At 42.8% G+C, this 25247-nt stretch overlaps 1 protein-coding gene across 1 annotated transcript in view; it reads left to right on the top strand.

The window, feature by feature from the left end:
- Window positions 1–25247, top strand: part of LOC137570823 (protein unc-93 homolog A-like) — a 52585-nt gene that overhangs the window by 9829 nt on the left and 17509 nt on the right. The window contains exons 2-3 of the mRNA XM_068279532.1: window positions 3495–3676; window positions 15690–15919. Of these exons, the coding sequence (XP_068135633.1) occupies window positions 3495–3676; window positions 15690–15919 (412 nt within the window). The remainder of the gene's footprint in view (window positions 1–3494; window positions 3677–15689; window positions 15920–25247) is intronic.

Raw genomic sequence — 25247 nt, 5'->3', positions numbered from 1 at the left:
TCTTTTATACCCTTTCTTGCCAGCCACGCTGTGGAGTACTTGGACCCGTGTGATGGAGCATTGTCCTGCATGAAAATCATGTTTTTCTTGAAGGATGCAGACTTCTTCCTGTACCACTGCTTGAAGAAGGTGTCTTCCAAAAATTGGCAGTAGGACTGGGAGTTGAGCTTGACTCCATCCTCAACCCGAAAAGGCCCCACAAGCTAATCTTTGATGATACCAGCCCAAACCAGTACTCCACCTCCACCTTGCTGGCGTCTGAGTCGGACTGGAGCTCTCTGCCCTTTACCAATCCAGCCACAGGCCCATCCATCTGGCCCATCAAGACTCACTCTCATTTCATCAGTCCATAAAACCTTAGAAAAATCAGTCTTGAGATATTTCTTGGCCCAGTCTTGACGTTTCAGCTTGTGTGTCTTGTTTAGTGGTGGTCGTCTTTCAGCCTTTCTTACCTTGGCCATGTCTCTGAGTATTGCACACCTTGTGCTTTTGGGCACTCCAGTGATGTTGCAGCTCTGAAATATGGCCAAACTGGTGGCATCTTGGCAGCTGCATGCTTGACTTTTCTCAGTTCATGGGCAGTTATTTTGCGCCTTGGTTTTTCCACATGCTTCTTGCGACCCTGTTGACTATTTTGGATGAAACGCTTGATTGTTCGATCATCACGCTTCAGAAACTTTGCAATTTTAAGAGTGCTGCATCCCTCTGCAAGATATCTCACTATTTTTGACTTTTCTGAGCCTGTCAAGTCCTTCTTTTGACCCATGTTGCCAAAGGAAAGGAAGTTGCCTAATAATTATGCACACCTGATATGGGGTGTTGATGTCATTAGACCACACCCCTTCTCATTACAGAGATGCACATCACCTAATATGTTTAATTGGTAGTAGGCTTTCGAGCCTATACAGCTTGGAGTAAGACAACATGCATAAAGAGGATGATGTGGTCAAAATACTAATTTGCCTAATAATTCTGCACTCCCTGTATACATGCTTTGTATAGTGGTAATCATTAACAAACGGTTCCTCTACTCTGCTTACACTCTCATACTGTGGATGTCCTTGGCAGGCTTTGTTGCATCATATGAATTGTTATGTATAGAATGGTTGGGGGGGGGGGGGGGGATAGGGCAACTGTAAAACTTGCACTGGGGCCCAGGGTTTCTTAGCTATGCCACTGCCTCTACCTGGGAATAATACGTTATTTTGGGCAGCACGGTGGCGTAGTGGTTAGCGCTCTTGCCTTGCAGTGCTGGGTCCCCGGTTCGAATCCCAGCTAGGTCAACATCTGCAAGAGTTTGTATGTTCTCCCCGTGTCTGCGTGGGTTTCCTCCGGGCACTCCGGTTTCCTCCCACATCCCAAAAACATACAGATAAGTTAATTGGCTTCCCCCAAAAAAATTGGCCCTAGACTATGCATGCACTACACAGTACATACATATGACTATGGTAGTGACTAGATTGTGAGCCCCTCTGAGGGACAGTTAGTGACAAGACAATATACTCTGTACAGCGCTGCGTATTATGTCGGCGCTATATAAATACTTAAAGGGAACCTAAACTGAGAAGGATATGGATTTTTCCTTTTAAAATAATACTAGTTGCCTGACTCTCCTGCTGATCCTGTGTCTCTAATACTTTCAGCCACAGCCCCCTGAACAAGCATGCAGATCAGATGCTCTGAATGAAGTCAGACTGGATTAGCTGCATGCTTGTTTCAGGTCTGTGATTCAGCCACTACTGCAGCCAAAGAGATCAATAGGACTGCCAGGCAACTGGTATCGTTTAAAAGGAAAGAGCCATATCCCTTTCAGTTTAGGTTCCCTTTAAATAAATTGCGCCTATTCTATATAAATAATAGAAAAATAAATACTATTTATATGGGCCACAGTAGAGAATTTAGCTCAATAGAAATGACATGCACTTCATATCACCATGAGCAGCTTGTTCATGAGTGATTAGACACATATTTACACAACTTACAAAGCTACATTATGTCATTGACTAAGGTGTGTGAGACATCCTAGGTCTTTTTGCTGTAAATTGCTTTCTAACTTCTCTTTGAAGCATAATAATACAGCAAAATGAGGCCTTAGTCATAATAACACACCTGTGTGCATAAGCTTTTTTACGGCTATGGATAAAAGTCTGACTTTTTCTGATGCAGTCAGAAAGCATGGAAATTATTTATAGTAAGGTTGTCACGTGCAGCAGATTGCTACAAGCAGGCAATTTTTCTCTGATAATTCTTGTAATTTAGCGAGAGTTACATGAATTGAGGTTTGTCATACATTTGTCAACAAGGTGTGTTTGCCTCTTTTGGGCTGTTCCAACGCTACAGTATAAAATGAGCAATGACACCACTTTATCATTAGAAAGCAGTGAAAGCAGCTTTTACTACTTAAAGGGTTACTCTACCTGATAGGGCATATACAGTTTTATGCAAATGTATGGGCGACCCCCTAGCCAATTGAATATAAGCAACAACATCTTCTGCAGCACTTCACATAGTGCACTGAATGTTTGGGGAAAATGTTTTATCTTTGAGTCTGTATATGTGTCTGTGTCTCTGAGCTTATATCTGCCAAAGGTAAACACGATGGCAACTGTGGGGCATGCTAGTATGCTCGTTTTTTTTAGTATCAGGGGACTCTATCTCCATGAAGTCTCTATCCCTATGTGGTTGTGGCTTTCTCTATCTGTTCTGACCTATTGAAGCAGACATTTTGCATTTTGTATTTCTCTGAACCCCATCCTTGGTGCAGACTGTCAGTGCAGTTTGACATTATTGCAGTCTGATGTCATATTTGACATCAATACACCAGTGCACAAATAGAAATAAACTCTTTAAACTGTGACATGGCCTACTCAGGCCTGCAGTTGAGCTTTAACAGTATATAGTTTATTATATTCAAGACATCTGTTTATTAAGGGGAAAAAAGAGATATGAAACATATAAATACATCAAAGGGCAATATAATAGCTTGGCGGATGAGCTTTTTGTCCCCAGGCCTTCTCAAAGGACTAGAGGACATGATCTGCGCATGGAGGAAAAATGTTTTAGCCATTTATTTAGGAAAGGGTTCTTTACAGTAAGAGTGATTAAGATGTGGAATGCATTGCCACAGGAAGTAGTTATGGCAAACTCTATACCTGCATTTAAAGGGGGCTTAGTTGCTTTCCTTGCGTTGAAAGATATCCATGGCTACAATTACTAACTACTACTAGGTAATGCCTAATGATGTTGATCCAGGGATTTTATCTGATTGCCATCTGGAGTCGGAAAGGAATTTTTCCCTTTTGGGGATAATTGGACCATGCCTTGTAAGGGTTTTCACCTTCCTCTGGATCAACAGGGATATGTGAGGGAGCAGGCTGGTGTTGTACTTTATACTGGTTGAACTCGATGGACGTATGTCTTTTTTCAACCAAAATAACTATGTAACTATGTAACTATGAAACATTACAGTGATATTTTTTTCTCTCCTTATACAGAGTAGTCTTAATAGAATTGAAGGACTTGGAGTTGCCTCACTTAGTGTAATGTACGTGTCGCTCAGCCTCTCTTCATTATTACTTCCTCCTTTGCTCATTAAGAAGATTGGGTGCAAATGGACCATTGTGGCTTCTATGTGCTGCTTCATATCCTACAGTGTTTGCAACTTCTACCCAAGCTGGTATGTATGTGATTTGTTTCTTGCTGCCTGAATGAAATCACAAAGCGAAAAATTGTTCTTCACTCACAATGCAACATATCCAAAAAGTAGCATTGAGCTTAAACAGTGCAGAGCAACCACACGGTAAGGCATACAGTACAATGAAAGTATGGCTCACTGTCACTGTAAACGCCAAGGTTACCCCGTAAACATACTGCATGCAGTGTGTTATCCTGACGGAACTCGCCACATCACACTGCAATAAAGTTTGATAGCTCCCACAGAATATTATTGCATTTGTGTTGTGATGCAATGTGATGCAATGATATTGTCCATTGCGACGCAACACAACAAACATAGCGTGAAAGAAGTCTAAAGATTTATAGTACTACAAATAACTCTGAACATGGTCCTGGTATACACATAGAGAATAGCAGAACATATATAATATGTCCTGGTGTCAACTCCAATGGGTTAATCCAGAATGTATAAGCGTCATCCAAAAACTATAGATCATTTTCATTTATTAACTAAGGAAACACTTGTTTTCTTGATTATTTCTTCACATAATCACCTCCTTTATTAAAGCATTTGTCATATCTTTTTACTTGGTTTTCAATCCCTTTGTTATAGAAGAATTACATGGGGAAGCGTCATGTTAATGCTGCTGAAAAACAGTTACTGCAATTCTGCAGTCACACAACATTACTTGATGACCCTCATATATATGTGTAGACCCAATATACTGTACATGATAAATCAAGCAACACTGCAAGAGGCAAAGTATAAAGAATACACAAAGAATTTTACATACATATGAATTAGGCCAGTGTTATTTGGGCAGAGGGAGAATCTGAAAGATGACTCTCCCTGCTCCAAGTAATCTTAGGGTATATAACTAATATACAGTGGCTTGCAAAAGTATTCGCCCCCATGACCCCCCCCCCCCCTGAAGTTTTCCACATTTTGTCACATTACTGCCACAAACATGAAGCAATTTTATTGGAATTCCACGTGAAAGACCAATACAAAGTGGTGTACACGTGAGAAGTGGAACGAAACTCATACATGATTTCAAACATTTTTTACAAATAAATAACTGCAAAGTGGGGTGTGCGTAATTATTCAGCCCCCTGAGTCAATACTTTGTAGAACCACCTTTTGCTGCAATTACAGCTGCCAGTCTTTTAGGGTATGTCTCTACTAGCTTTGCACATCTAGAGACTGAAATCCTTGCCCATTCTTCTTTGCAAAACAGCTCCAGCTCAGTCAGATTAGATGGACAGCGTTTGTGAACAGCAGTTTTTTTAGATCTTGCCACAGATTCTTGATTGGATTTAGATCTGGACTCTGACAGGGCCATTCTAATACATGGATATGTTTTGTTTTAAACCATTCCATTGTTGCCCTGGCTTTATGTTTAGAGTCGTTGTCGTTGTCCTGCTGGAAGGTGAACCTCCGCACCAGTCATTGCCCTGTATTTGGCTCCATCCATCTTTCCATCAACTTTGACCAGCTTCCCTGTCCCAGCTGAAGAGAAGCACCCCCAGAGCATGATGCTGCCACCACCATATTTGTCAGCGGGGATGGTTTGTTCAGATTGATGTGCAGTGTTAGTTTTCATCCACACATAGCGTTCTGCATTTTGTCCAAAAAGTTCCATTTTGGTCTCATCTGACCAGAGCACCTTCTTCCACGTTTGCTGTGTCCCCAACATGGCTTGTGGCAAACTGCAAATAGGTCTTCTAATGCTTTTCTGTTGGCAATGGCTTTCTTCTTGCCACTCTTCCATAAAGGCCAACTTTGTGCAGCGCACGACTAATAGTTGTCCTATGGACAGATTCCCCCACCTGAGCTGTAGATCTCTGCAGCTCGTCCAGAGTCGCCATGGGCCTCTTGCCTGCATTTCTGATCAGTGCTCTCCTTGTTCGGCCTGTGAGTTTAGGTGGATGGCCTTGTCTTGGTAGGTTTATAGTTGTGCCATACTCCTTCCATTTCTGAATGATCGCTTGAACAGTGCTCCGTGGGATGTTCAAGACTTTGGAAATCTTTTTGTAGCCTAAGCCTGCTTAAAATTTCTCAGTAACTTTATCCCTGACCTGTCTGATGTGTTCTTTGGTCTTCATGGTGTTGTTACATAGTTACATAGTTACATAGTTATTTTGGTTGAAAAAAGACATACGTCCATCGAGTTCAACCAGTATAAAGTACAACACCAGCCTGCTCCCTCACATATTCCTGTTGTTCCCAATATTCTCTTAGACAACCTCTGAGGCCGTCACAGAGCAGCTGTATTTGTACTGACATTAGATTACACACAGGTGCACTCTATTTAGTCATTAGCACTCGTCAGGCAATGTCTATGGGCAACTGACTGCACTCAGACCAAAGGGGGCTGAATAATTACGCACACCCCACTTTGCAGTTATTTATTTGTAAAAAATGTTTGGAATCATGTATGATTTTCGTTCCACTTCTCACGTGTACACCACTTTGTATTGGTCTTTCATATGGAACTCCAATAAAATTGCTTCATGTTTGTGGCAGTAATGTGACAAAATGTGGAAAACTTCAAGGGGGACGAATACTTTTGCAAGCCACTGTATTCTCATAGTGCTTACCCTGATTTTACCGCAATTTGGTCTGACCCGCTATAGCCATAATTAAAATTATGGCCTATGGGGTGCCCAAATGCGGCGCAGCACGGGTGCCAAGTAAGCGCCAAAATTTCCTGACTGGAGAATTTTTGAACCTGGAGTCAAGTGAGTTAACTTAACATGCAAACTGCACTGGTCTTGGCAATACAACAATTAGGGCCTGTTTCCACTACACGCAGATTGGATGCAGAATGGATGCAGAAAAACGGACTCCAATGAATGCCTATGGGCCTGTTTCCACTAAACACGATTTTTCTGATGCAGATTTTCCCATAGGCAGTTTTTCTGCTTCCATTCTGCATCCAATCTGCGTGTAGTGGAAACAGGCCCTTAGGGCTGTTAACACTGAATTGGTTTCTAAGAAGGGACTTATTGTACAAATGTAGAAGATCTGCATAGATCTTACAAACCCCTTTTGGAAGGCCATCAAGGCCTAGGCCCTTGTTGTTTAGGAAGGAGGAAAAAGCTTCCATGGCCTCATCTTTAGTGACATCTTTGTTGAGTAGACCCTTCTGATCAGCTGATAGTCAAATGAGGTCTATTTCAGACAATAACGTTTTGAGTCAATGTCAATAGCAGAAATGTACAGTTTCTCAAAGAACTACTTGAAAACGTTTACTGTTTGGTGGTCATTTTTAATCTCATTGTCCAAGATCTAAATCCAAGATATTGTGGGTGGGAATCCTGGCCTTGAGCAGGAAATGCTAATATTTTGTGTGTTTTTTTTCCAATTGATTTACACAACCTGCTTATTAAAAAAGATTTGAGATTTTGCATTTTCATGTATTTCTTTGTGTATCTCAGCTAAAAATCATACGCCTTTCTTTCTTTCTTTCTTTCTTTCTTTCTTTCTTTCTTTCTTTCTTTCTTTCTTTCTTTCTTTCTTTCTTTCTTTCTTTCATTACAACCAAAAAGCATTATTATTATGTTATATCAACTCAAAAATATTCAGTAATAAATATACAGTAAGTAATAAACATGCCCTGTCACAGTTCACATAGGCACAGACTAACCAGCAAGCTCATGGTGACCCAGAACTCATTGGAGTGTGTAAGGGACTACAATGGTCCTAAAAGCCCCCTTACTAAGATGTTAAGAAAAACAAAAGTTTGCTTTCCTAAAACAGAAAGAATATGCGATAATTCAGGTTCACTCCAACCTGAATTATCGCAAATTCTTTCTGTTTTAGGAAAGCAAACGTTTGTTTTTCTTAACATCTTAGTAAGGGGGCTTTTAGGACCATTGTAGTCCCTTACACACTCCAATGAGTTCTGGGTCACCATGAGCTTGCTGGTTAGTCTGTGCCTCTCGGATTTACAAGCCCTACTCCATAGAGCCAAATTAATCCATGCCATGCACTGATGAGGATCAAACAATCCGAAACAGTCTGTATGCATGTTGGATTATTATGGCTCTGTACAAATTAACAAGCTGACACATCATTGCATTCCAGTGGTTCTGGAGGTGTGTTTAGCTTCTAAGGGTACAATGGTTAATTTGCATATATTCAGCAGTGTTGCTCTGGGAGACATCTCGAGCTCACTTCAACCTGAATTATCGCAAATTCTTTCTGTTTTAGGAAAGCAAACTTTTGTTTTACAGTACACATAGCATCTACTAAAAATTGCTAGTTCATGTTGCTGCCCCTTACTTGACAATCTTTTAGGGAAGTAACACACTAGGCATAATCACACGAGTTTTCCCCATAGCACATAGTGGAAAACGTATATGTGATTCTGCCTAGTGTGTTCCTACCCTTAGGCCTTGTTCACATTACAGGCGTTGCCATACGTATATTGGCAACGCGTGTTGGAGGTGTACATGCAGAAACATCAGAAGTACATAGATGGCACTGTCTGATGTTCATACTGCATACGTTCCATACCAGTGCGGTGTGCGACCGCATGCTGCATGCATTTTTTGGCAAAATGCGAGGCTGACCTATTCACTAAAGTAAATGGGATCAGCCACGCAACGCATGCAAACGCAGATGGCGTGTGATCGTATGCGTTGCATTCTGATTGCACGTCCATATGCGTGTATTGATGTGAAGGAGGCCTTAACCACTTCAGGACTCAGCCTTTACCCCCCTTAAGGACCAGCACTAATCTCTAAGATCTGTGCTGGGTGGGCTCTACAGCCCCCAGCACAGATCAAATACCAGGCAGAGCAACCAGATCACCCCCCTTTTTTTCCCACTAGGGGGATGATGTACTGATTGGGGTCTGATCGCTCCTGCCTGTGTGTGGCTGGCGGGGGGGGGGGCACCTCAAAGCCCCCTCCACCGCAGGATTCCCGCTCTCCCTCTCCTCCCTCCCTGCCCCGGAGATCGGAGGCTGCACAGGAACGGATCTGTCCTGTGCAGCCTCTAACAGGCTCCTGCCTGTCATGTGACAGTGATCCCCGACCGCTGATTGGCCAGGGATCGCTGATCTAGTACAACGCTGCTACTGTTAGCAGCGTTGTAAAAATGTAAACAAAGCGGATTATTTCCGCTTGTGTTTACATTTAGCCTGCGAGCCGCGCGGCTGTTTCCTGATTAATTAGCCTGCAGCCGGCGACGCAGATGTGCGTCGCTGGTCCTGCAGCCACCACTTTGCCGACGCGCGTTATGAGTGCGCGGTCGGCAAGTGGTTAACGTTATCAAGTCCAATAGGTCCTGGGTAGGAAAAAATAAATATTTTCCTTGTCTAAGACCTTGCAATTTGTATCCAAATGAAAACATTTTAACTAATAACACAAACTGGTATCCACATCCCTCCCTCTTTTTACTCAGCCCAGAGTCCTTATTTTACAATTTTGGAAACATGAATCCAAAATCTCCTTTCATATCTTGAGTTTCTCAAATTATCTTACATTTAATTTGGTATTAATTAAATATGCCATAAGCTGTATGGCTTGGCTTGGTTAGAAGAGAAAGTTACCACAAATCAAGTATTTTCTCCAGATGAGGAAAAATTGTATTCATAGTATTCTTTTTCTATCTCCCCATACTTATCTATCCATCTAATGGTTCAATTTTTTCGATTAGATCATTTCATTTGATTATTCTGTTAGATTGATTATAAATATTTTTCCAATATGTCTTATCAGATTTTTATTAAAAAAAATTGGATAATAGTTCATTTTTCTGTATCGAAAAAAAAGATTATTTTAAACTTTCAATCGATTCAAGCATTTTGGTTAAACAAACGAGAACATTGAATGTTTTTATTGTACCATGTATGGGCACCATAAATGATAATTTTCAGTACTTACACTTTCATTGTATCTATTTTTGGGTTAACAGCATTCAATCCAGAATCTAAGAATACATTTCTAAGTTGCCAATATTCGATCTTCAATCCTGGACAATTGCTTCTTCCTCTAGGCTGTCTTTCTTATGGAATATGCATGGCATAATATTCAAAGGACATCTGTCTCTTGTCTTATTTTCTCCAAAACTCTAATGCATGTTGTCTGAAATACTCTGAATTCATCAGTAGAATGAACCACCAAGTCCACCCATTTTTTCACACAGGGCATTAGTTGCTGACATGTTGGAATCTTTTCTTCAGACAGTACATCTTGGACTGCATTAATCCATTAATTAGTCCATTAATCGCCAAATATTGGAATGCTAAGAAATGTATGCCACTTAGAAGTTTTGCTAGAAATATGGAAGTGGAGGATCCTTGACTGTTGACTAGAGATGGCCCGAACCTCCGATTTTCAGTTCGCAAACTTCCGCAAAAGTTCGGTTCGCGCAAACTTTCGCGGACCGCAATAGACTTCAATGGGGAGGCGAATTTTGAAAACTAGAAACACTTATGCTGGCCACAAAAGTGATGGAAAATATGTTTCAAGGGGTCTAACACCTGGAGGCGGGCATGGATGAGTGGGATAGATGCCAAAAGTCCCAGGGAAAAATCTGGATTTGACGCAAAGCAGCGTTTTAAGGGCAGAAATCACACTGAATGCTAAATTGCAGGCCTAAAGTGCGTTAAAACATCTTGCATGTGTATACATCAATCAGGGAGTGTAATTAAAGTACTGCTTCACACTGACACACCAAACTCACTGTGTAACGCACCGCAAACAGCTGTTTGTGTAGTGACGGCTGTGATTGACTGGTGCGCACTATGGCGAGAGTGCAGGCTGTGGCGGTTTTCAAGCCCATATGGTCGCCACGCTGTGGTAGCTCAATGATAAAACAACAGTGACTGTCCAGCTGATCAAATTTGGTCTGTCCACAATGAAGCAACGACCTTATTATCTTGGGTGTGCTCCCCCCCCCCCCCCCCCCCGAGACACTCATATAGCCGTCGGTCATTGCTTCATTGTGATCCGCAAGCCCCTTCACCGCGGCAAGGTAATGATCACGAAGGGGGATTGGCACATGTACATGCCTTTTGTTTTGTTGTTGCAGCTGCAGTGCAGCCAGAAAAATTAGGCAGGCATGTACACGCACCAGGAAAATTATTATAGTGGCCGCTGCTAGCAGGAATCCACCTGGAGTCCTGGACACTGTTGGTGGTGGCGGAGAAGGCAGTCAAAAGGCGTGCAGGCAGAGATACTGTGTGTGGGGTCTGACTTAGTCTTCAGGCAGGCCTGAGCGTGCTTTGCAGACCAGGCATCCATGGTCAGATGGACCCTTGACCCAACACTGTGTGCCAGAGATGTCACCACTTGCCTTTCAGCATCACGGTACAGTTTAGGTATCGCCTTTTTTGAGAAAGAATTGCAGCCTGGTATCTTCCACTGCAGTGTGTGACTTTGCTTTTGTGTGCTGCTTTTCCTCAGGCTGTCATCCCATTGCAGTTTGTGCTTTGTAATCATGTGCCTTCGTAAAGTAGTTGTCCCTACGCGGGTCTTGGTCTTTCCACGGCTCAATTTTTGGTGGCAGAGAGTACAGATGGCATTGCTCTCATCTGAGGCACACACACCGCACACCACACCGCTGAGCCCTGGGGTGATGGCACTTTGGTGGTGGCAGCCGGCTGAGTGTTAAGTGGGGTGCCAGAATCAGATTAAGAGGAGGAAGATATGTCACGCTTTTCTGCGGAAGCTGAGAAAGATGAGGTGTTCTGTGTTAAATAGTCAGCTACATCCTGACAATATTGGGGGTTGATGGCATGTGCCTTCTTCTAAACACTGTACTTTGGTCGAGGGCCGCACAAAATCACGACAGCGCGACCTTGAACAGACCTGCCAGGTGGCCTGCCTCTGCCTTTTGTTTTGTCCATATTGGGGGGAATTGACTAATACAATGTGCAGTCACACAGGTGCATTTACCAGGTATGCACAGAGTGGTATATCACACTGCGTGTACTCACATAGGTAGGTGGGTGCACTGAACACAACAGGTAGATATATGCAGTGATGGGTATTACAATGTGCACCTGTCACACACAGACAGATACCGGACAGGCAGAGTGACACTACGTGCGCTCACGTAAATAGGTGGGTGCACTGTGAACAACAGGTAGGTATATGCAGTGATGGGTATTATAATGTGCACCTGGCACTGGCACAGTAGTAATTATACCACCAAGGGGTCAAAGGCCAGCTGCGACTGACTGACAGGGCTGTATATAATGCAAGTGGGCCACACAAAAGAATAAAAAAATAAAATAGATCAAAAGAACAAGATTAGTTCTCAAAAGAGCTTTTGAGGGGTGCTTTTTTTAGCAATAATAATCATCAAGGAGCAAGCTAAGAAGCCTACAAGAGCCTAACTAAGCTTTCCCTATAAGTCTCTGCACAGCAGCTCTCCCTTTTCTAATTACTGCAGGCACACGAGTGAGTCTGACTTTTATAAGGGGGGTGGGGCTCCAGGAGGGAGTGTAGCCTGATTGGCTACAATGTGCCTGCTGACTGTGATGTAGAGGGTCAAATTTAACCCTCATGATGCACTATGGGGGCAAACCGAACTTTCGGAAAAGTTTGTGGTTCTCCGCGATCGCAAACCCCGTAAGTTCGCCGGCGAACCGTTCTTGCCATCTCTACTGTTGACCTATTCTATCCCTTAGTCTATTCCAAAGGAATAACGGATCAGTAATTGGTAAACATTTCTGTACACATTTATGTCCTCGCAGAAACCCACATTACCCCTTTCAAATCATTGGGACTCTTTATACACGTCTTTATTTTGACCCGCACTGGAGCTTGCCTAGGGATTCTCAGCATTTGTTAGCCCAGATAAGGGAGAATGGGTCCAATCCATTTCACTTGTTCTCCTACGTTTTCTCCTAGGAGATAATTTTCATCTTCTCTTTAAAATAACTTTTCATCACTCTACTACCAAAACTACCAAAGAATTTGTGAAAACAATACTGTCAAAATTATTCTGAGTTTTTTCTTCCCTGCTGGGTGGCTAAAAATGCATTTTATTGATAAGATGTGAAAATATCACCTAGGATAAAACTTAGGATAAAAAGTAAATTGGATTGGGCCCAATATCTTCTTCTGAAGAATGCTGAAATCATTTTTATCTAGGGGAACTGGTAATCACAGACCGGTTCCACACTGCGTGTCAGCGGTAGTGGTGCTGTCCATGAACTGCCCCGCCAAAAACAGGCCTTCGGGGATTACCGCATTAGTACGTGGTAATCCCTGTCTGGCAGCAGGCCAAGAAGGAAGTGACACTCACTTCCTGTGGCTGAATCGATGACGTGTGCGTGTGCAATGCATAAAACGTGCGGTGAGCATTTTAAAAACATGTCACCATAGACACCATAGACATAACTTCTAGTCTGCCGCAGGTTGCCACAGGAACTGCACGGTTACATAGGTATGCAATCGTGTTAGATAGGGTACTTACAGCCCAGTACGCCGCTCCACATGCAATGTTAACTACCCAATAGACTTTCATTGCCCTAGTGTTATGCTGAGGCAAAAGGCCGCACTGCGAAAGTGTGAAAGGCCCCTAAAGTAGTATGTTCATCGGGGAAGTAAGCTCATTTTGACCACTGATATTTGTCCCATCTAGGGCAAAGAGCAGGTATGTTAGACGTCTAAACCTCTCACAAGCATAGTTCTTGATATTTTTACAAAAATATAATAGACTTGCAAGATACAGATTTTTTTATTAAAATGAGAATTGTCTTAAAAATATATTTTCTCTTGACAATTCACCTTAATGCATTTGGTGAAAAATTGTTTTTCACATGCATGCCCATATATTTACAAAAATGTAGTCATCTGTGAGAAAATGTATTTTCTCTTACCCTTACAATTACAATGCAATTGGCAAAACTGACCTTCCTCATGCCCACATGTTTTTGCAAAAATTCTTGTTTGTACAAAAATGTGTTTTCTCATGTCCATTTATGTTTGAGAATATTACGGCAACCAAAAATGGCCATATGTTTCATCTTCACTTATTACTTTGATGGGACAAAATAAATATCAGAGGATCCCTTCATTTGTAAAGCTGACTCACCCCAAGTTATTACCCCCATCACCTTCTAGGCACCATAGTTGGGGAGAGTTCCTTTTCGATAATGTTGTACAAGAATGTTCTGAAAGATTAGTGGGAAGGTTTGCTAAATATACACCAGTGTTATGGACCACGTTGGCTGGTATTGTTGAAAGGGTGGAGCTCTATGTTAATAGGCTCTGAATTTACGTGGGACTACCAACCTGCATGGGGGGGAGGGGGGGGCAAGGGTTCATTAACCACTTCACCACTGAGGGGTTTTACCCCTTGAGCACCAGAGCAATTTTCACCTTTCAGCGCTCCTTCCATTCATTCGTCTATAACTTTATCATTACTTATCACAATTAAATGAACTATATCTTGTTTTTTCCACCACCAATTAGGCTTTCTTTAGGTGGGACATTTTGCCAAGAATTATTTTATTCTAAATGTGTTTTAATGGGAAAATAGGAAAAATGTGGGAAAAAATTCATTATTTTTCAGTTTTCGGCCATTATAGTTTTTAAATAATGCATGCTACTGTAATTAAAACCCATGAAATGTATTTGCCCATTTGTCCCGGTTATAAAACCGTCTAAATTATGGCCCTATTACAATGTTTGGCGCCAATATTTTATTTGGAAATAAAGGTGCATTTTTTTCAGTTTTGCGTCCATCCCTAATTACAAGCCCATAGTTTATAAAGTAACAGTGTTGTACCCCCCTGACATAAATATTTAAAAAGTTCAGCCCCTTATGGTAACTATTTATGTATTTTTTTTAATTGTAAATTTTTTAATTTTTTTTTAATTACAAAAAAAAAAAAAAATGGGGAGTGTGGGAGGTAATGAGTTAATTTTTTGTGTATAAGTAATGAATTTGTATGTGAAAAATGCTTTAGGGTGTAGTTTTACTATTTGGCCACAAGATGGCAACAGTAACTTTTTGTTTAATGCGACCTTCCGGACGCTTGGAGGAAGTACTAGGAGGCTGGGAACATTTTTTTTTTCACAATGATCGCGCTGCTTAGCGGAGAAGCAGTGGATCATTGCAGGGCTTAGATCAACCAACTGGAATGGATTTTCCCATTCATTGATCTCCGGGCGAGCGGCCGGCGGCGTGTTTACGAGCGGGAGTGCTCGCTAGAGCGAGCGGGAGCGCGGGCAGCGGTGGGAGCGCGGAAAGTACGGATTTCTCCGTCCCTGGGGGTAAAAGGATGGAAAAAGGGACGGAGAAATTCGTACGGGCGGGGGTAAAGTGGTTAAGGTTTGGGACAATTTTTTTAGTCCAACTATCGATTTACTATATTCAGTAGTGTAGACAACATCATTGTGGATGAATGAGCAAAATTGATACGTGGAATGGAAGGTCTCACTTACCAAGTAAGGTTAGATAAACTGGGTGTATTTAGTCTAGAGAAAAGACGCCTTAGAGGGGATCTAATTAACATGTATAAATACATCAGAGGGCAATATAAAAGCTTGGTGGATGAGCTTTTTGTCCCTAGGCCTTCTCAAAGGACTAGAGGACATGATCTGCGCATGGAGGAAAAACGTTTTAGCCATTTATTTAGGAAAGGGTTCTTTACAGTAATAGTAATTAAGATGTGGAATGCATTGTCACAGGAAGTAGTTATGGCAAATTCTATACCTGCATTTAAAGGGGGCTTAGATGCTTTCCTTGCGTTGAAAGACATCCATGGCTACAATTACTATGTAATGCCCAGTGATGTTGATCCAAGGATTTTATCTGATTGCCATCTGGAGTCGGGAAGGAATTTTTTCCCTTTTGAGGCTAATTAGACCATGCCTTGTAAGGGTTTTTTGCATTCCTCTGGATCAACAGGGACATGTGAGGGAGCAGGCTGGTGTTGTACTAAATTAGGATCATAAAGTATCTCACAGTTCATTACAGTTTTACAATTTATAATATAATTAATTGCATCTACCTTTTGTTAAAAAACTTTTGTGTATTTCAGGCCTACTCTGATCATTTCATCTATATTACTTGGATTGGGCGGAGGACCTCTGTGGGCCAGTAAGAGCACATATATTACCATAAGTGGAAACAAGCATGCAGAGAACAGTGGGAAACTGGCAAAAGATGTAGTGAACCAATATTTTGGAATATTTTTCTTTATTTGCCAAACTTGTCGTATTTGGGGAAATCTAATTTCTTCATTGGTATTTTACTTAACACCAAATGCAGGTATGTTGAATAATATTATCCCTATAATGTTTCTGAATATAGAAATAAAGACGCTAATATACAGTGGTGTGAAAAACTATTTGCCCCCTTCCTGATTTCTTATTCTTTTGCATGTTTGTCACACTTAAATGTTTCTGCTCATCAAAAACCGTTAACTATTAGTCAAAGATAACATAACTGAACACAAAATGCAGTTTTAAATGATGGTTTTTATTATTTAGTGAGAAAAAAACCTCAAAACCTACATGGCCCTGTGTGAAAAAGAAATTGCCCCCTGAACCTAATAACTGGTTGGGCCACCCTTAGCAGCAATAACTGCAATCAAGTGTTTGCGATAAGTTGCAACGAGTCTTTTACAGCGCTCTGGAGGAATTTTGGCCCACTCATCTTTGCAGAATTGTTGTAATTCAGCTTTATTTGAGGGTTTTCTAGCATGAACCGCCTTTTTAAGGTCATGCCACAACATCTCAATAGGATTCAGGTCAGGACTTTGACTAGGCCACTCCAAAGTCTTCATTTTGTCTTTCTTCAGCCATTCAGAGGTGGATTTGCTGGTGTGTTTTGGGTCATTGTCCTGCTGCAGCACCCAAGATCGCTTCAGCTTGAGTTGACAAACAGATGGCCGGACATTCTCCTTCAGGATTTTTTGGTAGACAGTAGAATTTATAGTTCCATCTATCACAGCAAGCCTTCCAGGTCCTGAAGCAGCAAAACAACCCCAGACCATCACACTACCACCACCATATTTTACTGTTGGTATGATGTTCTTTTGCTAAAATGCTGTGTTACTTCTACGCCAGATGTAACGGGACACGCACCCTCCAAAAAGTTCAACTTTTGCCTCGTCGGTCCACAAGGTATTTTCCCAAAAGTCTTGGCAATCATTAAGATGTTTTTTTAGCAAAATTGAGATGAGCCTTAATGTTCTTTTTGCTTAAAAGTGGTTTGCGCCTTGGATATCTGCCATGCAGACCATTTTTGCACAGTCTCTTTCTTATGGTGGAGTCGTGAACACTGACCTTAATTGAGGCAAGTGAGGCCTGCAGTTCTTTAGATGTTGTCCTGCGGTCTTTTGTGGCCTCTCGGATGAGTTTTCTCTGCGCTCTTGGGGTAATTTTGGTCGGCCGGCCACTCCTGGGAAGGTTCATCACTGTTCCATGTTTTTGCCATTTGTGGATAATGGCTCTCACTGTGGTTCGCTGGAGTCCCAAAGCTTTAGAAATGGCTTTATAACCTTTACCAGACTGATAGATCTCAATTACAGTACTTTTGTTCTCATTTGTTCCTGAATTTCTTTGGATCTTGGCATGATGTCTAGCTTTTGAGGTGCTTTTGGTCTACTTCTCTGTGTCAGATAGCTCCTATTTAAGTGATTTCTTGATTGAAACAGGTGTGGCAGTAATCAGGCCTGGGGGTGACTACAGAAATTGAACTCAGGTGTGATAAACCACAGTTAAGTTATTTTTAAACAAGGGGGGCAATCACTTTTTCACACTGGGCCATGTAGATTTGGAGTTTTTTTTCTCACTAAATAATAAAAAAAACATCATTTAAAACTGCATTTTGTGTTCAATTATGTTATCTTTGACTAATAGTTAACAGTTTTTGATGAGCAGAAACATTTAAGTGTGACAAACATGCAAAAAAATAAGAAATCAGGAAGGGGGCAAATAGTTTTTCACACCACTGTATGTAGCCCTGCATCTTGTCTACATGTACTGCTGACTGTTCTGTGCTTTGGCTGTATTGGGATGTTTTGAGAGGTGTATGATAGATTGTGTAGGAAGATCCCTGTACAGAACTGCTGACTTTACTGTGGGTTGAGATTGATAGCTGTGTAACTTAAAGGACAACTGTAGGTATTTCATTTTAAACAATACCAGTTGCCTGGCAGCCCTGCTGATCTGTTTGTCTGCAGTAGTGTCTAAATGACAACAGAAAAAAAGCATGCAGCTAATTTTGTCAGATCTGAACGCTAAAGTTTGCCCCAGGGCCCCTTGAACCGGCCCTGCTTATGCTTAAAAGGAAATAAATATGGCAGCCTCCATATAAATCTCACTTCAGTTGTCCTTTAATTGCTCCTTCCAAAGGATTAGTAGCAATACCCCATAAGGACAGGGAAGTAATGGAACATCAACTACTGTAGAACAGATATGTGTAATTTTTACATCCTATGAAACAATCCCCTCAATTACATACTAGAAGAATATATGAGGGGGCGGGGCTGTGCATGATTGATTAATGTACTAATTGAACATGGGACATGCAGCGGTTTATATTAATCATCAATGATTTAATTACTGAACCTGAGTTTTAGCACAATGTTTCCATGCAGGTGATGTTCCTAAGTGGAAATACATGTATATGTTACGGCCAGAACCCGAAGTCTTGCCACTTTGGGCTCTGGCCAGCCAAAACACAACGTTGCCGTGCCGCTTCGGCCAATGTTGGAAATGAAATGATTCCAGTAAGTTTCATGTACCGTATTTTCTGGCTGTCTCGCTGCGGCCAAATGTATCAAAAGTTAGTTAATTTAATTAAATTAAGCCGGTGGCAATGTAACAGATGAAGCCGCCAGATTCGTCTCTGCCTCCTCTCCTCCCCCTGCTTCTCTCCTATACAATACTGGCAGCTGGGGGACATGCATGTCCCCGAAAGTCGTTTGTCGCGCCAGGGAAGCAGAGCGGGGAGGCTGCAGACATTGCATCTGCCAGCACCCGCTCTGCAGGAACGGCAGGATTCTGCAGGAACGACACGCGTGTCCCCGACTGCCAATATTGTATAAAAGAGAGGCAGGGGGAGGAGAGAGCTTCATCTGTTACATTGCCGCCGGCTTAATTTAATTACATTAACTAACTGTTGATACATTTGGCCGCAGCGAGACGGCTTAGAAAATACATGAAATTTACGGGAATAATTTCATTTCTAACATTGGCCGCAGGGGCACGGCCAAGTTGCGTTTTGGCTGGCCAGATCCCGAAGTGGCCAGACTTCGGGTTCTGGCCGTAACATATAAACAATGCCACTAGTATGGAGTAGAGTCAACTGTAGACTGTAGAATCTACCAGGCCTTTGATAAAGACAGACAATGGGGAAATTAGGATTAAGCTAAAATGAAATCGAGCTTTCATGTGACACTATTGTATTAGGCATATACAGTATACAGTAGCAGCTCACTTTCTTTAATTGTGGGGGCAGCTTGCACATGCTCATTACAAAGGGTACAATGAAGGCGTACCGTTCTGTTCACACGCTCTGTCTGAAACCTGCATTACCTATTAGCCGTTTCCATTATATTGCAATATATTCCAATATTTTTCAATCACACGTGTCAATATGCTATTTTTGTCTCTTTCTCTCTCTCACAATTAAAACCCTTTAACCACTTAAGGACCACGGTCTTAAATCCCCATTGTGACCAGGCTATTTTTTACAATGAAGGCCACTGGAGCTTTAAGGGCTCGCTGCAGGGCCGCACAACTCAGCACACAAGTGATCCCCCCCTTTTCTGCCCACCAACACAGCTTTCTGTTGGTGGGCTGTGATCGCTCCCAGGATGTTTTTTTTTTTATACAAATATTTATATCTTTTATTTTTAAATATATCTTGCTATTTTTTTCTATGTTCCCTCCCTCCCTTCCCCCTCTCTTCCCTCCCACCTTTCACTGTGATTGGTTGTTATAGGCATAGGCCTATGACAGCGGATTACCCCTGAGCCTGCCAGGGGGACAGCCGTGTCACACGGCTGTCCCCAGTACAGCGCTGCCTTAGATCGCAGCACTGTACGGAGTAAATAGACGGCGTCTAACAGTCTCCTTGCTGCATATGTCCTCGCTCCTGCTGATGTCACCAGAAGAGTACTGCACAGACACAGACCGTACTGGGCCTGCACAATACACTCCTGATGACGTCAGTGTGAGCGAGGGCCTGGCCTCGCAGGCGCAGCGGTTTTACAACTTTAAACTTGGAAATTCCAGAAGTGAACCGGAGGCGAGGACCGGAGCATCGGTGAGTGGCTGCGCGGGCACAGGATGTCTGTGAGGGACCATTAGAAGCTCCGGGTAAGTTCAACTCTTTTTCCCACTACCCCCCTACAGTACTCCGTTAAGTAAAACCAAGCTGCTATTTAAGGCTGAGTGGGTGGATTCCTTACCATTGTTATGATTATTGTGTATTTATATAGCGTTGACATCTTCTACCGCAATTTTACATGGTATATTTAGTTATGCCACTAACTGTCTTTCGGAGGAGCTCACAATTAGTGATGCACGAAAATATTCACAGGCGGACAGTTCATGGCAAACAACGACCTATTCATGGTTCACGCTTCGCATTTAACATTGAAGTCAATGGCCGCCAACTTTACCAGTTAATAGCAAATTTGCAGGGTATGCTAAGGAAAACAGTGGAAACAAGGGAAACCTTTTTTCTAAAAGACCTTATAGTTTTTGAGAAAATCGATTTTAATTTTTTTTTGTAAATGCAGTTAAATGATAGATAATGTATCCACCTATTTATTAGTAGCGTAAATTTACATATGTCAAAAGAAAGAGCAGTGAATTTCATATGGCAATGTTTTGGCCAAAGAGATCTCTGTGCACCTGCAATATTGCTGTATAAGCATCCCTGGCAATTTTAGCTTCCTGAACCCCTTGTCACCCATGCAGGCTGGGATAGCCAGATTGCCTAGCCTGGACTGATGAGAATTCCCATTGGTCTGTTAAAAGACCAATAGGGTCGCTGGAGGGATTTTTAAAGATGATCCAGGGAATAGCAAGCCCTAACACAGTGGCAGCTGTTCCTCTATCCAATTCCCTCCCCCCCTTCCCTGCTGCAATGACACAGGGCAGGGCACCCACAGCACCCTGCCCTGTTAAACCGCTACCGTGCCTGCACTGCTCAGCAGGGGCTAATGTGCGGCAGTGCAGGGGTGGCAGGGTGTCACAGGGCTAGTTGCTGTGTTTTATTGCAGTGGGGACAGCGGGGGGGTAGCATAAAGAGAGCAGTAGCTGCCACTGTGTCGGGGCTTGCTGTACTTCTAAGTATAGCAGCCAAAAGCATCTGAAAAATTCCCTCCAGCACCCCCATTGATTATTTAACAGACCAATGGGAATCCTCAGAAACTACAAGGTCTTTCTGGAGAAAAAAATCCCCTTGTTCCCACCGTTCTCCTTAAAGTGAACCTCCAGACTAAAAATCTACTCAGCAGAACTGAAAAGGCTTGGTGTTTCTTTAACAGTTTCACAGCATCAGAACTTTGTTTTTCTTACCAAAGCATCATTTTTAGCTCCATTTTTAGCGAACCTCCACCCATCAATGAAAAAAAGCCCTGGCTTTTTTCCCCTGATGCTGTGCAGAGCATGATGGGATTTCCTATGTCGTTGTTCACGTTACCTAGCAACTGGGAGGGGTGATCAGCACACAGGACAGTTGGAACTGTATCTCATGCTCCCCGTCACCTCCTTTTAACCAAAAAGATGGCTGCCATCATGAAATCAAACATTTGCCTGTTCTTTTAAAACAGGGTGGGTAAGAGATTATATTACCTATCTATTTTAATTAACATAACTAATGTAACTTAATGACAGTATGTTTGCTTAGGCAGGAGTTCCTCTTTAACATACACTTCAAATGTAAAAATAAAAAACATTAAATAAGCATTTGCTTAAAATATGTCTTTTTTGGTGACTATTTTACCATTAATTCCCCTTCACCATGTACTGTCTGGGTTTCTAGACACCTTGTACACCTTCTTTTAGGCTGGTTTCACACCAGGACGTTGCGTTTTAGGGGACGTTATGGTCGCATAACATGCCCCTAACACAACGCCTGGTGCTCCCTGCTTTGGACGTCAGAGTGAGCCGCGTTGTGCAGCTCACTCTGGCGTCCATGATGCCGTGATGCGCACTCTTGGACGCATGCGGCATCACGTGGTCCCGCCGGCCAATCGCCGCACAGAGCGGCCGTTCCAAGAAGTAAACACTGCACGTCACTGAGTGCAGTGAATATTAATTAGCCATGTGCCTGGCCGCTCTCCGCTCCTCCCCAATGTTACTGAGCATGTGCAAGCAGTCTAACGCGGCTCTGCCGCTTACAAAGTACTGCATGCAGTACGTTGACTTATGGCGCAGCGTTACTGTGTAACGCAACATGGGCACTGTGAACAGCCCATTGATTTTTCATTGCTGTGCGGTGGGCTGCAGTACAGGCTGCACTAACGTGCGTCTGTAACGGGACGTGCGTCTGTAACGGGACTCAAGGCATCTCTGCAGCCACCATTTCTTTAAGGCTGGTTTCACAGTGGGACACGAGCCACTCCATATCCACGCTTCAGCATTTCCTTGGATCCACTTCGTGCACTACAGGATGGTAACTATGAAGCTTTGCATGGCTGGCTTGGCACCTGCTGCTTGCTAATATCCAACTGCCGGCATTAACTCCTTTGAACTTCTTTGAGCTCTGGCTTGCTACATTGTGCCTCTATCATCTGTGCATAAGGCTCTGTATCCCTGCGATTGGGGGATTGTTAGAATTTACCTATGTCAGCATACAGGAACAGTCTGTGGCTTATCTATTTCTCTGCCATACGCCTTTGATCCTGGATCTATGGACCTGTATTTTCATGCTGGATTGCTCCATGGGTACCTTTCCTTGATCGTTACAAGTCACAGCATATGAATAAAAATACACCCCTTTATGATGTGGGTGCCTGGCATGTGTCTAACAACCAGCGTCACTGTTATGTGACGGGATCTTCTGAGGCTTAGCTTCTTTGTTACAAGTGGATTCATATCAGCCATTCTTTGTTACAAGTGGATTCATATCAGCCATTTTTTACATTGATTTATCATCTGTGGTTTTTTCACTTGGAGTGGAACTCTTTTTTCTTGCGAGGTAGGGTGAGGACTGCAGCCTCACTATTCCTTGTGTTGCCCAGGGGGATCATTCACTGTTTTTAAGGGGGTTTCTAATTATATATATGTATTTATTCGTATGTTAATACCAAAATAATAAAGATTGTTTTGTATTTTCTTATGCACCCAAGAGCCAATTCTCTTTCTTTAATAGTTTATATATTATGCCTTAAAGAAATGGTGGCTGCAGAGATGCCTTGAAGGTTCTAGAAGTTTGCCTCCCATTAAAGCCACTGGGTATCGCTGCGAGCGTGCGAATCGCAAATTTTCATGGACATTTTTTTTTGTGATGTTCGTCCATCACTACTCACAATCTAATTCCTATCATACTCAGTCTAAAACCAATTTAATGGGGGTGCCAATTATGGTTAACTATCCTTTCTCAAAACTGTTCATTCAGCCCCCTCCCTGCTGCCCGTTCTTTTTGTTTCTCATCCTTCGAAGCCCACTCAGTCTGAGTCTTCTTCACCTTTCACCTCCAAATCGCCATAATTTATCGCCCCTCTGGTCTAATCAGTCTTTTCCTTGACCACTTCTCAGCATGGCTTCCTCTCTTCCTGTCCACTAACATTCCCTCAGTCATCATAGGGGACTTCAACATTCCCATCGACATTAAATCATCCTGCGCCTCCAAGTTCCTGTCACTTACCACTTCCCTTGACCTCACACTTTGGCCTACCACCGCAACCCATACTGACGGCCCCACTCTCGACCTAATTTTCACTAGTTGCTGCTCCCTATCCAAACTTATCAACTCTTCCCTCCCACTGTCTGATCATAACTTACTCAAATTCAACATCCTTCCATCCAGTCCCTACACATCCCCACGACACACTTCTGTACACAAGTTCTGCAACATTCGCAATCTCAACCCCCAAACACTATCAACCTCTCTGCATCATCTACATACTCTATCCTGTTTTACTGACCCTGAACTAGCAGCTGATCATTATAACATCACCTTAACCTCAGCCATTGACTCTGTGGCTCCCTCCTCCACAGTCTACCGACGCCGAGCCCTTCGGCAACCCTGGCTTGACGAGGAGATCAAACTACTGAAACGCCTCTCCCGGATAGCTGAACGGCGCTGGCGTAAAAATAACTTACCTGAGCATTTTCAAAGTTACAAAGAGCCTTTGCACACACTCAGACAGGCTCCTACAGCAGCCAAACATTCATACTTCTCCTCACTAATCTTCTCACACTTCCACAACCCTAAACTACTCTTTGCTACATTCAACTTCCTCCTCCGGCCCCCACCTCCCACTCCCTGCATCTCAGCCGACGACTTTGTCTCCTTTTTTACTGATAAAATCACCAACATCCGAATTTTTTTTTTAACTAGCAGCCTCCTCTTTCCTTACATACTCCAAACCTTACATCCTCCCTGACAACCTTCTCCCCACTAACTGAACTTACTGTCTCCTCTCTCATCTCTAAATCACGTCCCACTACATGCCCCCTTGACCCCATGCCCTCTCACCTCATTACTCACTTATCCTCTACCATCTCACCTGCCTTAACCACCCTCTTCAACCTTTCTCTCACCAGAGGCATAGTGCCATCCTCCTTCAAACAAGCCCTTATAACACCCATACTGAAAAAAACCTTCTCTTGACCCCTCTTCCCTGCCTAACTAGTTACCCATTTCTCTCCTCCCCTTCTCATCTAAACTACTTAAACACCACGTCTACACTGACTTAGTCCATCATCTCACTGCCAATTCTCTCTTTGACGACCTCCAATCTGGATTCCTCCCCAGCCACTCAACCGAAACTGCCCTACTTAAAGTAACCAATGACCTGGCGACTGCTAAATCTAAAGGTCTCTACTCTATTTTTATCCTCCTAGACCTCTCTTCCGCTTTTGACACTGTGGACCACCCCTACTTCTCCAAATCCTCTCATCCATGGGCATTCAGGGTCTTGCTCTCTCCTGGCTTTCCTCCTACCTCTCAGATAGGACCTTTAGAGTTGCCTACTCTGGCACCACCTCCTCTCCATGTCCCCTCACTGTTGGAGTTCCCCAAGGCTCAGTCCTCGGACCTCTCCTTTTCTCTATCTACACATATGGTCTCGGTAAGCTCATCAGCTACTTTGGTTTCCAATGTCACCTATACCCTGATGATACCCAGATCTACATTTCAGCACCTGACTTGGACACCTTAACAGCTCGTGTCCCAGACTGTCTCAATGCCATTGCCTCCTTCATGTCCTCCCGTTTTCTAAAACTCAATATGGACAAGACTGAAATAGTAGTCTTCCCACCTCACCACTCAATGCCCCCGCCAGACATCTCTATTTCTGTTGATGGCACTTCCATAACGCCTGTCTCCCAGGCTCGCTGTCTAGGTGTAATTTTGGACTCAAGTCTCTCATTCAAATCACACATTGACAAACTTTCCTCCTCTTGTC

This window comes from Hyperolius riggenbachi, chromosome 4 (genome assembly GCF_040937935.1).
Source record: "Hyperolius riggenbachi isolate aHypRig1 chromosome 4, aHypRig1.pri, whole genome shotgun sequence".
Lineage (NCBI taxonomy): Eukaryota > Metazoa > Chordata > Amphibia > Anura > Hyperoliidae > Hyperolius > Hyperolius riggenbachi.
Note: the sequence above shows the minus strand (reverse complement) of the source record. Positions and strands in the feature narration are given on the sequence as shown.